Source organism: Cricetulus griseus, chromosome 7, assembly GCF_003668045.3.
Source record: "Cricetulus griseus strain 17A/GY chromosome 7, alternate assembly CriGri-PICRH-1.0, whole genome shotgun sequence".
In the NCBI taxonomy this organism is placed as follows: Eukaryota; Metazoa; Chordata; class Mammalia; order Rodentia; family Cricetidae; genus Cricetulus; species Cricetulus griseus.
The window spans coordinates 98,622,119-98,636,139 of NC_048600.1; the positions used below are offsets into that span (position 1 = coordinate 98,622,119).

Sequence of the window (14,021 nt, forward strand, 5' to 3'; positions counted from 1 at the left end):
GAAACTATATGCCAATAGACATTGCCACGTTGAAACTGTTAACCAGGAAACATTTTTATAGGTTTCATTTGGGAATAATAATGAAGTTAGTGATTTGAGTGCACTGAAAGCAGGGCAGGTTTGGAGCCCATGCACGATGCCGATGCCTTTGTTGAGAACAGGGCTTATTTTGTTTGTTCTGTTCTTTTCTTACTGGAAGGAGAAGTGATGGATGGGTCTTCATTGGGTGTCATATTGAATAAAAAGCAGAAATGAGGGGGCTTGTTGAAATATTTTTCCTATATTGACTTTTCTTTCTTCTTATTTTATTTTTTTAGCCAGCATTTCTTTGTAACCCAGATTGGTCTCAAACTCTTGGCAGTTGTCCTGCCTATGCCTCCTAAGAGCTGGTATAGGCATGTGTCACTGTGCCTGGCTCTATAAAATATTTAATCTTTTATTAGCTTAATTATTTTATTGAAATCTAGGCTAGCATTCAAAGTAATGGGTTTCATTAACGGCATCTTCACACATGTGCTCTCTTGTCTCATTCTTTCCTTCCCCTCTAGTATGTTTCTTAAGGCAGTCTTTTAGAGCAGTCCATCTGAAATGTAACTTTTCTGTGTGTGTTAATAGCATTATGTAAATTTGGCTGATTAGATGTAGGCTGGTTGAAGTTTATCTTGAATTGGAATCTTTCTTGAATGAGAGCTTTTCTTTTTGCTCTCCAAGAGACAGGGTTCTCTGTAGCCTTGACTGTCCTGGAACTGACTCTCTAGACCAGGCTGGTCTCAAACTCACAAAGATCCACCTGCCTCAGCCTCCCGAGTGCTGGGATTAAAGGTGTGTGACACTACTGCTAGGCTCAGGTTTATCGTTTGATGACTTTTTCCTTGCATATGTGTATTTGTGCTTGTATGCATACAAACAAGTGAAGCTCAACTGGAAGAATTTTCAAGGACCTTTTTCTCATGAAGTTCCCTAGAGAGCATTCCTCCTCCCTGACTGGCAGGACAATCACTGTCCTGACCACAGATTACCTTTGCACTTTTTAAACATAATTTAAATTGATGCAGTATGGAATCACCCGTGTCTGTCATCTTCTGCTCAGTGTATATGTTAGATTCATCCCAGTCAAGATGTAGCAAGAGAATGAATTAAAGGCAATCGAGTTTGTGTGCCTGAGTGATTGTGAAGTGTTTATGACAGCTGCTAGGCTGACACTCTCTGTAATGGTGCTACATTGACTTCTGAGCACCTTCCAGTCTGCCTCCAGGCGTGAGTGTCAGGTTGTCTGAGTGCTTTTGCATTAACATCTACCCCAAGGAAGCTCTTTTGACTACAGAAGTGTTAGCTGTAAATGGAAGATACCATTAGAGCAGCTTCAAAGGATGGAGCGATACTGAGATTGGTGGGTGCTGAAGCCATCGCTGGGGTTTTGAAGTGCCATGTCTGAGTCAGCTGTGCATAGCCAAGGGGTGCATCGTGTTGCTCTCCTTTCATCTTCTTTTGGAAAATCAGGCTGGAGGGAAAAGGTTAAAGTTGCCTCAGTGCTTTTTCGATGTGTGTGAAAATTTGGAAGTATGAAAATATGATTACAAGTTCCATTCATTATTTATGTTCTGTGGTTTTCATACTGTTCCTGAGACTCACTCCCTTCTTGCTTCAAGTTTTGTGTTTTGTGTTTAGTGTCAAGACCAAAATACAGACTGGCTTGCTGTCTCCTTCATGTGGTCAGCAAATCTCTGTTCTTTAAGTTGTAAGTTCTCACAAATACACATTTTAGGTGGTTTTGTGGTTTGTGTTTTCTTCCTTGCTGGCATACAGAGTCTGTTATGGAGACACTGACACTTTGGCATTAGCTGAATCATTTGTGGTTGGGCGGCAAAAAAACAACAGAAAACTTCTTCCCCTCTTGCAGAAAGACTGCCTGTGCCTGTTAGGAATGCATTCCTCAAACTGTTCTAAGGTTCTGAAACTGTCGAAGTATAGAGCTGTAACATGAAACACTGGCAGTGCCTTGTTAAAGCAAAAAGCCTCCCAAATTAAAGATGCTAGCTTGACATTCAGCGTGGTTTCTCATGTTGATGCCCAGACATCTTAAATTCCCAAGCTTTTTTTTTTTTTTTTTTTAATCCTCCTGCCTCAGCTTCTCCAGCTGAGTAGTAAGTGCAGTTATGTGCCAGCATGCCTGTCTGAGAACTGTAGGAGATGCTTGTGTCTTTTGAGGTGGGACACTTTTAGTCAGGCGCTCTCCTTTTTTCCTTTGTCTTTATAGTGAAAGTTCAATCCCATGATCTATGGAAGGATTTGTTCCAGATACCACACTCCTCCCCCCCCCCCCCAAAAAAAAAAAAAACTCGTAGATACTTCTGTCTCTCTTATTAAACTGTAGTAGTTGTAGTAGTTGCATATAACCCAACCACAATAGCCTGAGTACTTTTAAGTTATTTTAGGTTATGATACCTAGTACAGTATCAGTCCTGTATTAATAGTTGTTAGGTGTAGTGTTATAATAACAATGTAAAAACCCTCTGTGATCAGTACAGATGTGTCACACCTGCTTTGATATGGTGTTGGAATGAAATGACACCGTGGACACAAAGGACTGACTGTACAGCATCAAGGTGGCTTCAGAGTATTCCAGGGAGAAGCTGTGAGCGCCTGTGTGGTTGCTTTGGCTAATTAATAGCTAATTAAAATCTCCCTTCTTCTGTCACCTGGAATGCCTGGCCAGAGTTGGCATTATAAGTACGTGCCAGCTCATGGCTGGCCATTTTGGCTTCTTTACTGAGTTATTAAGTTCAGGTGATGCCTGCCATTGCCTTACCCCATAGTAATATATATCCATTTCTCCCTAATGAGAAGGATTTTTGTTACTCCTCAAGGTAAACTACAATGTAACAGTTTTCCTTTTAAGTAATTTTTTTTTTTTGGTTTTTCCAGACAGGGTTTCTCTGTGGCTTTGGAGGCTGTCCTGGAACTACCTCTTGTAGACTAGGCTGGTCTCAAACTCTTAGAGATCTGTCTGCCTCTGTCTCCTGAGTGCTGGGACTAAAGGCGTTTGCCACCACCGCCCGGCCCTTTGAAGTAATTTTATTCAATTCAATTAGTATATGATTAATTATTACCAGTTTACAAATTGATAATGACACAACTGTATATTTGTAAGAGTGTGAGTCTTTTTTATTGCTTTAGGAATTGAATTAAAATATTTTTTAGATTTATTCATTTTATGTTTATGAATGTTTTAACTGCATTTTGTGTGTGCACCATGTATATGCTTGGTGCCCACATAGTTGAGATGGCATCTGATCCTTTGGAACCAGAGTCGTGAGTCACCTTGTGGGGGCTAGGAGCTGAAACCGTGTCCTGGAAGAACAAGTGCTCTTAATCTCTGCATTCCTTCCTTTTTTCTCTATGTTTTTGCTTTTTATCTCTCCTTCCTTCCCCTTTGCTATTAGGGAAAACATTAATTTTGGGAATTATAATGATTTCCCATGCATTCTGTATACATTTAAATTGTAGGGTTTTTTTCCCAAGTAGTTTTAGATCTACATAGGAATTAAGCTGAAAGTAGATTTTCCCCATTCCTCCTTCCTGTTAGTAACACCTCAGAGGCTGTGTAGTGACTGTTACAGTAGATGAGCCAGTGTTTACCTTGTTTACTTATTTTATTTAAAACATTTTACATTTTCATTTTCCATGTGACTGTTTTTCCTGCATGTATGTTTGGGTACCACTTGAGTGGCTGAAGAGGGTGTTGGATCTCCTTGTACTGTGAGCCACCACGTAGGTGCTGGGAATTGAACCCAAGTCCTTTGGAAGAGTAGCCAGTGCTTTTAACCACTGAGCCATCTCTCCAGCAGCATTCTTTTCTTGTCTTTGAGACAGGGTCTCATTGTGTAGCCCCAATCAGCTGGAGCTCTCTATGTAGACCAGGCTGGCCTGGAACTGACAGATCCTCCTGCCTCTGCCTCCCCAGTACTAAGATTATAGGCATGTACCAACACACCTGGCCTAGTAGAGATCTTTTTTTTTTTTTTTTTTAAATCAAAGCTATGAATCATAGGTAATAGTTGGGCAGTGGTGGTGGTGCACACTTTTAATCCCAGCATTCAGGAGGCTGGGAAAACAAGTGAATATTTGTGAGTTCGAGGCCATTGAGGTATATAGAGTTGAGTTCCAGGACAGCTAGGGCTACACAGAGAAACCCTTAGAAAAAAAATCCTAAAAAATTTTTTTAAAAAATCACAGGTAATAACATTCTTGTAGATCCATGAATTAAGTTGTTCCATAATGTGTTCTTTTACACATCAGTAGATAGCTGTATATTCCTTTACAGGATTTAAGAACAGTGGGTTATAGGTATAACTGCTGAACACTAAAATAGATAGGTGCAGTCATTTGTCTTTTATTCCCTCAACAAACATATCCTTGATCTAACTCTCTTTTAGTATTAATTATGTACTACATGTTTTTAAACATATAACTGTATATCTATATAAGTTATGTTTGTATAAGTTATTTGCTTATTACAAAGCTATTCTGAGGTAGCAGATTTATATATCATATAAACATAACAGTCTAGTTTGTTTTCGACTAAAGTAAACTGTTAGGGTGCTGGTCTTTTTAGGTATGTGCTGTAGATACTCTGCATTGTTAGTTACCACAGGTGATTTGGGCAGTAAGAGTAAAAATTTAAGGAACACAGATATTAGTGGTTTTGTGGTCCAAGACTTCCCCAGGTGGAGTTAGACTGTTCACTTAACTTGATGACTCTGAGATGAATAGAGTTTTTGATTTAGAGGCAAAATGTGCTTGAGAGAGACCTGAAAAGTTCTTGTTTTCCAAGTCTCATGGCTCACTTAAAAATTCAGATTCCGATGCCGGGGAAAGAGCTCAGTGCTTTCCAAGCAAGCCAGAGGACTTAAATTAAACCCCAGACTCCCATGTAGAAACTGGGTATACATTGTATGTAGTTCCTGTGCTGGGGAGGCATAGACTGTCTGATCCTGGAACTCAGGCTTACCACTCACTCCCAAGGCCCTCCCCCCACAAGAGGGTTTGGTGGTATTTTTTTTTTTTTATCATCTAACAAAGCTTACCTGAGGATCAGAGTGAAAAGCTAGCCACACTAGTTAGCCATAGAGGCCAGGCAATGGTGGCATACACCTTTAATCCCAGCACTGGGGAGACAGAAGATGGATCTCTGTTAATTCAAGGGGCACCCTGAACTACATGAAATTGATCCAGTCTAAAAGAGAAACAGAATTCACACCAAAGGTGATCTTAGTACTTGGGATCCCATGCCTTTAATCTAATTCCAACACTAAAGAGAAATATAAGGTGGGAGGATACAGGAGCTCAGTACAGTCTGAGGTTTGTTGGAGACAGATGCAGTCTGGAGATGTAGTCTGAGGACAGGATCGCCCCTTCAGTCCGAGCATTGGTAGAGGTGAGAACTCTCTAGTGACTGGCCGCTTGGTTTCTCTGATCTTCAGCTTTAACCCTAATATCTGTCTCTGGGTTTTTATTATTAATACCAATTAGAATTCGTGCTACTAGATGGTGGGGATGGAGAGTTAGCTCAGTGTAGGATTTATTTAAAATATTGTGGTTTTTGTTTTTTGCTTGTTTTTGAGACAGAAGCAACATCCAATTCACCTTGAGCTCACAATGCATCTCAGTCTGGTTTTGAGGTTGTGTCAGTCCTCCTACCACAGCATCCAGAGTATTGGGATTATGGCCATATGCCACCATACCAGAAAGCTCTACGAGTTCTGAGGCTGGGTCTCATTCTGTAGCCCAGGATGGCCCTGAACACTACATCCTCCTTCATCTGCCTCTCAAGTGCTAGGTTCTAGGCTGTGACACATCCTCCTATCTTAAACTGGCTAGAGCCTTAACAATTTATCGATCTTTTCTGAGAACCAGCTTTTAGTTTCATTGCCCCCCCCACCCCCACTGATTTTCTTTTTTCAGATTTATTGATTTCACCTTTGTGCTTGCTTCCTTTGATTTGGTTCTTTTTTTCGTCTCATAGGTTGTTTTAGAAATCTCAGAGCCTCTTTTTTCAACTCTGTGCATTTAGGAGTGTGGATTTCACTCTGTGACTGCATACTACAAGTTGCAATTGGCTTTTTATTTTCATTTAGTTAAAAATATTTTAAAGTTCAGCTTGGTGATACATGCTTTGTAATCCCAGAACTTGTGAGGGTCAGGAGTTCAAGGACAGCGTGGGCTGCATGAGACCCTGGCTCAAATGAAAACAGAGAAAACAAACCATAAACAAAATATTTTTAAAAAATTTTGAAACTTTCTTCTTTGAACTGTGTGTTGTTTATAGATTGGTTGCTTAATCTCACTAGTGTTTTGTTATTTTCCAGATGTCTTGCTGTTACTAATTTCTGCTGTAGTTCCATTGTGGTGAGAGGGTAGTATGTGGTTAAGGTGTGTTTGCCAGCTACAGGACGGATACCTCAAGTTTTACAGTATATAAAGTGTAGTGTTACTGTCATCACTGTATACCAGGGTGGGAAAAGTTGGTCATTACTGTATTTGGAATTAAGTTATAGATTTAACTTCTCCAGAGGTGCTGAGTTGAGTCCGTGAGTCTCAGTCACATTCTTTACTGTTATATCTGCCTCAGTTCTAATGCTAATGTCCTTCAGGATAACAGTTGGGGATAACCTGGCTTCACAGATGCTCATCATAGTAAATGCTGTTAGTTTATATATTAGTTTGGGCCTGACTGGCATATCCAGAGGTTGACTTGCAATTCAGGTAATATATAAGTCTGCTATTTTGGCACTCTGTCAGGATGGCTGATTTAATGGCTATCTATAGAAAGAACCCTGATACATTCTAATGGAAATGTGAATTGATATCAGGGCTTTGGAAAACAATTCGGTTAATCATGAAAGCTGCATCTATACCTACCTCTTATTATTTTTTTAAAAAACACTTTTTTTGTATGTGTTTTTTGTGTTTACTGCCTGAATGTATGTCTGTGCACCACTTGTACTACTGGTGCCCACGGAGGGCATTGGATTACCTGGAAATGCAGTTACATACATTTGGGAGCTACCATATAGGTGCTGGAAATCAAACCCAGGTCTTTTAGAAGACAATTAAAGCCAGTGGTATTAATTGGAGACTTGTTTCCTGCTGTTTTTTTTTTTTTTTTTTTTTTTTAACTCTGGTTAGCCTGGAACTCAGTGATTTACCAACCTCTACCTCTTGAGTGCTGAGATTTAAGACATATGTCACCACAATCAACATTATTTTTAATTTATTCTTGCTTAAACATCTCTGTATTTATATGTGCTTGCTGAATGGCCACAAAAGCCAGAAGAAGGCATTGGATACCCTTTTACAAGATCTGTGACAGGTGTTAAACTCTGGTCCTCGGGAAGAGCAACAAGTGCTTTTTTTTTTTTTTTTTCCCCGGAGACAGGGTTTCTCTGTGTAGCTTTGGAGCCTATCCTGGCACTCGCTCTGGAGACCAGGGTGGCCTCCAACTCACAGAGATCTGCCTGCCTCTGCCTCCTGAGTGCTGGTACTAACGGTGTATGCCACCACCGCCCAGCATACTGTTAGTTTTTGATACTTCAGAGTATTGTAAAACAGCCTAAAAAAACGTAGTGTACATTGCTGTGAAATTAGATGACTGTATGGTGGCCTCTAGAGAATATCTGGCAGATAGTCCTTGGAAGAATTAGTGAATTCTTTCTCTTGACTTTATATTTATGTAGTATGCATTTTTTGGTGGAATTGGATATTGAACATAGGGCCTCAGCATTCCTACACCGAGCTACATCCTAGTAGCACTGTTTCTTCTTCTTCTTCTTCTTCTTCTTCTTCTTCTTCTTCTTCTTCTTCTTCTTCTTCTTCTTCTTCTTCTTCTTCTTCTCCTCCTCTCCTCCTCCTCCTCCTCCTCCTCCTCCTCCTCCTCCTCCTCCTTCTCCTCCTCCTTTTGGTTTTTTGAGACAGGGTTTCTCTGTGTAGCTTTGTAGACTAGGTTGGCCTCAAACTCACAGAGATCCATCTGCCTCTGCCTCCTGAGTGCTGGGATTAAAGGTGTCCACCACCATAGTCCAGCTAGCATTGTTTTTTTCTTAAACAGTTTTTGAGATAGGTTCTCACTAAGTATCCGCAGCTGGTCTTGAACTCATTCTGTACAGCCCACTTGGAAGAGCTTGGAACTGTGTTCAATAAACATTAAGACCTGGGACTTGATTTTTTTTCAGACAAGTCTTTGCTCCACAGCCCAGGCTGGCTTTGAAATTGTAATTTTGAGGGTTTGGGCCTTGGAGTCTTGGATTATAGCTGTGTGCCACCATGACCTGCTTTCTCCCACATTGCTACAGTGGCCGGGAAGCTGGAGTCTGCTGGGTCCAAACTAGAACTGTATTACAGGCCTGTCAGTAGTAAGATTTGTAAAATAATAGTGTTTCATCCAATGAGATTCTTTGCAGCAATAGAGAAGGAAAAAGCCTGCAGTCACATGCACCAACATGAATTAATTTATAGCCAGTAATGTAGAAGAGATTCTACAAGAGTATACTGTATGATCCCACTTATACTGTGTCCAGTAACTAAAACCTGTGTACAGTCTTATAAGTTAACATTCTGGTTATGACTGTTGAGTGATGTGGTAAGCCTTCTAAATTTTCATAGTTATTTGTTATTTATTTATTTACTAATTTTTGTGGAGACAGAGTGACACTTTGTAGCCCTAGCCAATGTGGAATTCCTGGTGTAGGTCAGGTTGGCCTGGAGTTGTGATGGGGATCCTCCTGCCTCTGCCTTCTGAGCATTTGCCTGACTCTCATTTTCTTGAGGTTTATGTCAGTAACAGATGCTTTATGGAACATCAGTAATCTACATGCAACTAGTGATCTGTACATTTTAAGCAGATTGTTGTCTCTCAGTAAAGTTTATCAAGAAAAGGTCATTTGTAAACCATAGTTCTGTTTCTGCAGGGCAGGTGGTGCAAGTGTACTTCACTGCAGTGTGAAAGCTCTGGTGTTGGATTGAGTTTTCCATTCTGTCGCTGGTGGGACACTGGGTTTCAGAGCAGGCTGGCTTCTAAAACTTTCATTTGATTTTAGAATTCTCTGAAAGTTTTCTCCACACTCTTCCAGATCTTTTTGTATGTGTATTGTTGTCTCGTGAGTTGTAATTTATTTTTCCTTAGATTGAGTTATGAGATTCTAAACTTGTATTCCCCTGCCCCATTCCAGTTTGGTATGTAATTTGCATATTTTCACCATGTGAAAGCTATTTTCTATGGTTGGAAAAGATTTTTTTCCCTACAGTGTGAACAAATCATTCTTTGTTCTCCTTATTGTGCCTTCAAACTGGTACGTCCGGTTTATGCCCCAAACAACAAAAGTCTGTCATCAGAAATTAAAATGCCAGCAAGAACAAAGGCAGAGACCAGGAGGAGCTGGGGAGAGGTTCCCTCTAGTGCCTTCCTCTCCTGTTACTGTTACCACAGTGGCCTGGAAGCTGGAGTTCTGGGTCCACTCTCCCTGGTTCTGTCCAGGCCGTTCTTGGGTTGTTAGTTTAAAAGTGAGCTTGTGGCTTCTTTTCAGGCTATAGGGTCCTCACTGTTGAGATTCCTTGTCATTTTCAGAGATATTTTTTCTAGGAAACCCAAAAGTAGTTTTGACTACTTGTAACACTGTTTTGGTATTTATTTGAAAGCAAAGTTACCCATGAGCACACTGCAGGAAAGCATTAGAGGCAGCTGGGGAGCATCCCTGTATGTCTGTGTTCTCTCTGACATGTGGAAGGCTTGCTATCTGGATATGTCTTGGTAACACCCTCTGCCCAGCCTAGTTCTAATTTAGGATTTTCATGTACATTTGGAGGATTCTTTCCCGGGAGGCTGATATTTGTGACTTACATTTTGCAGTTAGAATTACGCTTCTGGTTTTAGCAGGCTGTGATCCTGAGTTTAGTACATTCACAGATCTCTGTATATGTGACACAGCATTTCCTCCTTCTCTTGTCCTATGCTCTACTCAGGATCCTAGAACCCTAATTCATGCCATGAAGTATGGACAATGAATGTGGTGATGCAATTTCAATGTTTTCCTCATGTTTTTGTTTTTGTTTTTGTTTTTGTTTTTTGTTCTCACCTGTTGCTGTACATGTAAATATGTGTTCAGGGTAGAACACGGACTTTGGATCATTTTGAAAGTTGTTTTGCTGTAAAGCTTCATGTGTTTGGGGTTTGCAATGTTTTTCTGTGTTTTCTGCTTTAGTGTATTGAATTCAGTGATGCCAAAGTTATATTAATTTTGACAGGACAGATTTTACAATAGTACTTAGTATATCTGAGTACAGAAACTCAGAGAAATGAGGTTATACTTTTTAGCATTTCAGTTTTGTTTGGTAGAACAAAAAACTAAATGCCAGTTCTGGCACATGGAAACAATAGTACAAATAAGAGATTTTGTGTTCACACTGTAATTTGTTATGGATATAAATTTCACAAGTGGAATTTTTTCATTATTTTGTATTATACAACTTTAACTTTTACATTATTTTTAATTAAATTTTTTCTTAATTGTATGAAAGTGTAGACTTACCTGTCTCTTGGCCAGCAGATACTGTATTCTCAAAATGTAATGACTTGGTCAACATTGCCTGCTTTGTCTTTTTTGTTCCCGTTTTTCCAGTAGTGGGGACTTGGCACTTGTCAATAACACATCTTTGATATAAGTTGACAATATCACTACTTACCTGTTAGCATATGTGTCCAGAAACCAAAAGATGTGGTACATTTTAGATTTCAAGAAAATGTAGGATTGATGGAAAGTTTCACAAAATAGTCATCCAAGTTTCTTCCTAGAAACTTTTAATTCTGTCCTATTATCATAAAATGGAGACTTGAAAGCTTCAATGTGTTTTGCTCATGGGTTTCCTTATTGAAATGAAAGCCATGAAAGTTTGTGGCACACAGGAGCTTTTGCTCTGCTGGCTTCTTTGGGTAGGTATTGTTGTTGTTGCACTATCCTTGCTGGGGCCCCTCACGTGCTGCTGCAGCCAGCAGATAGCACTACCAGAAGCACAATGGATATTTACAGGAAAAAACACTTAGCAGCACTCACAGCCCTAAAAGGTACGTAGGAGAAAGCCTGAAGATGTGAGGTCTTTCTCTGAAGGCACCTCTGCATGTACATAGTTTACTTTGGAAGATTTGCCAGCTTTTTTTTTTTTTTAATTTTTTTATTAGTCCAAATTAGGAACAAGCTTGCTTCACATGTCAATCCTTTTTCCCTCTCCCTCCCTTCCCCCCAACCCTCCCCTGACCCCCACCTGCTCCCCATCCCATCCACCCTCCAATCCCCAGGTAGTGTAGGGCCCTTGACCGTGGCTCCCAAAGTCCACCACATGATCCTGGACTGGGCCTAGGCTCTCCCCCATGTGTCCAGGCCAAGAGTGCATCCCTGCACATGGGATGGGCTCTTAAAATCCCTTCTTACACCAGGGAAAAATACTAATCCACTACCAGGGGCCCCCTAGAGTGCGGAGGCCATCTAATTGACATCCATGTTCAGGGGTCTGGATCATTCCTCTGTGCTGGCTTCCCAGAAAGCAGTCTGGAGTCGATGTGCTCCCCCTTGTTCAGGTCTGCTGTTTCTGTGGGTTTCACCAGCCTGGTACCAACCCCTTTACTCTTCATTCCTCCCTCTCTGCAACTAGGTTCCAGAGTTCAGTTCAGTGTATATCTGTGGGTGTCTGCCTCTGTTTCCATCAGCCACTGGATGATGGATATATTCTTGGTACTTTAAACTACTTGTTGGACAAAGCCTATTAAAACAATAGTGTATGCCTTCTTTGAGTTTTTTTTTTTTTTTAAATCTTTGTTTCTTCTATTAGAAGTTCTTGAGTCTTTGTGGCCAATTTTACAAGGTATACCTATCATTTTCTCTGGTATTATATTCCATCAAACACTAGCAGTTACTACAGTGTGCTGAAGACCATATTAGTATCACCTCCCACAGTCAGTCTAGAAAGCTGTTATTTTCTAATTCTATTTTAATTTGCTCACCAGATCAACCAGCAGTGGAAAGGCATTTTAAAACTTGATCTACACTAGCATACCCCCTTTTGCCTTTTGGAGAAACAGAATACTGTAATCTTTATATCCAAGCACAAGGGACTTTACTCAAGGGAGTGGACATTGTTACAGATGACTTTTAAAGTTGCTTAATTACAACTTTATTACTCACAGAATATTGCAGTTAGAGGTGTCTTGGAAGTCTTTTTAAGCAGCCTTGTTCTGTAATTGCAAAATAATGTAGGTTAAAGATCTGAATGATTCTAGAAAGATAACTGACCAATAATGGAGCTTGGATATTGCAGAAAATCTCATCGCTGCCTGGCTTCAATATGGAGAGTGAGTGCAGGAGCTGCACCGATTTCTCAGGGTTGATAGAAATTACAGACTTCAGAACAGACTTTTTTCAGGTTCATACCAATAATGAATTGTAATCTTTTTCTGAAAATGCTTACATTGTTCAAGATTGGGATGTATTTGATGTGCACGATCACCACCAAATTCTAATGTATTTTGTGTGTATGTATTTCCAGCAAATCACATTTAGATGTTTTCTTCTACCAGCATTGTACCACAAATTTAGTATACTGAGATATTTTCTGCCTTCTCTTACACAGATCAGCGGGGAAGCCCAGGAGCTCTTCTCTGTTCGACACGGCCCAGTCCGAGCTGCTAGAATCTTGCCTGCTCCACAGTTGGGTGAGTGTAGCCCTTAAGGAAAAACAAATCATACAGTTTCTCTTTTGTTGGTTTTGGACTACAGACAGCAAGAGTGATAACCCAGGTCTGTTTTGCTGCAAAGGTCCATTCTGCCTTCCTCCTCCCCCAAGACAAACCCTGAGTGCTCTGAGTTGCAATAGAAATAGGTAATCTTAACCATTTCAATATGGCTCGTCCCTTTCTGCAGTGGTTTTGATTTATCTCCGTCCTCTTTGATCTCGATTTGGCCTCTGCCTTTGCTAGCTCTTTCTCCAAGCTGTCTTCTCTCTTGGCTTTCTGGGCATCCTTCTGGGCTGCCTTTGTTCTGCTGCAGGCATGCTTTCTTCTGTGGGTATTCCCCAGGCCTCCCTTTGCATGCCTTTCCCTTCTCAGTTAGACTTGCTGGCTTAGACAGCTTTGTTTTCAGTATTGTCTCTTCTGTGGGTGACTCTACAGTCAGAGACTTCCCTATGGTTGAAGGGTGTTGTTGGCTTTTAACTTGGAAACTGCTTTTATGGCAGCTGTTTCTTTAAGTTTTTATATTAGTGTTTATTCATTGTGGAAAACAAGGAAACTTGTTGGTATCTTCATGTATACACTGCTCTTTGAACCTTTTTTGCCCTCCATTGCCTTTTTATTCATCCATGTTTCTTTCATGTACTTCTTAATATTACATTTAAATATTGTATGTTTTATATTTATGTACAAAGGTCCAAAATGTATGTTCATATTACATTTCCTGACTCCTTTATATTATGAAATCAGAATAAGTGTTTTTCCGTGTTCCCCACATTCACTAAAATACATTTTTATATATTCAGCAAACAATCATATTAATCACGTGGGATGCTCTAAAGTTTCGTTAAATAAAATAAGTGTATAAAATACTTTAATTCTATTATAACTTTAAAGATTATCCTGAAATGAAAAATCTCATTAAAACTTCATGTAGCTGTTAATTAAATTGGTGATAGTGATGCTTACTAAATCTTAAGCCTTGATTGTACATAGGGATTAATGTAATAATTACATTTTCTTTAATGACATAGAAAGGATAGCTGGGCAACAATACCTTGGGATCACATGATTTCTCCCTTGCAGTTTTCTATGTGGCCTTCATAGCCTTCATGTGTACTGCTCCCTTACTCCCTTCTATCCCCACCCCTGCCCTGGGTTGTGTTCTCTTGTTTGCCCTTGAGTCAGTCTCTCTCTCTCTCTCTCTCTCTCTCTCTCTCTCTCTCTCTCTCTCTCTCTCTCTCTCTCT

General features: G+C 40.1%; 1 protein-coding gene across 10 annotated transcripts in view; it reads left to right on the forward strand.

The window, feature by feature from the left end:
• The window catches only part of Bcas3 (BCAS3 microtubule associated cell migration factor), a 487,638-nt gene that overhangs the window by 27,347 nt on the left and 446,270 nt on the right, over nucleotides 1-14,021 (forward strand). For all 10 annotated transcript variants that reach the window (XM_027426382.2, XM_027426380.2, XM_027426386.2 and 7 more), the window contains exon 6: nucleotides 12,676-12,757. In XM_027426382.2, the coding sequence (XP_027282183.1) occupies nucleotides 12,676-12,757 (82 nt within the window). The remainder of the gene's footprint in view (nucleotides 1-12,675; nucleotides 12,758-14,021) is intronic.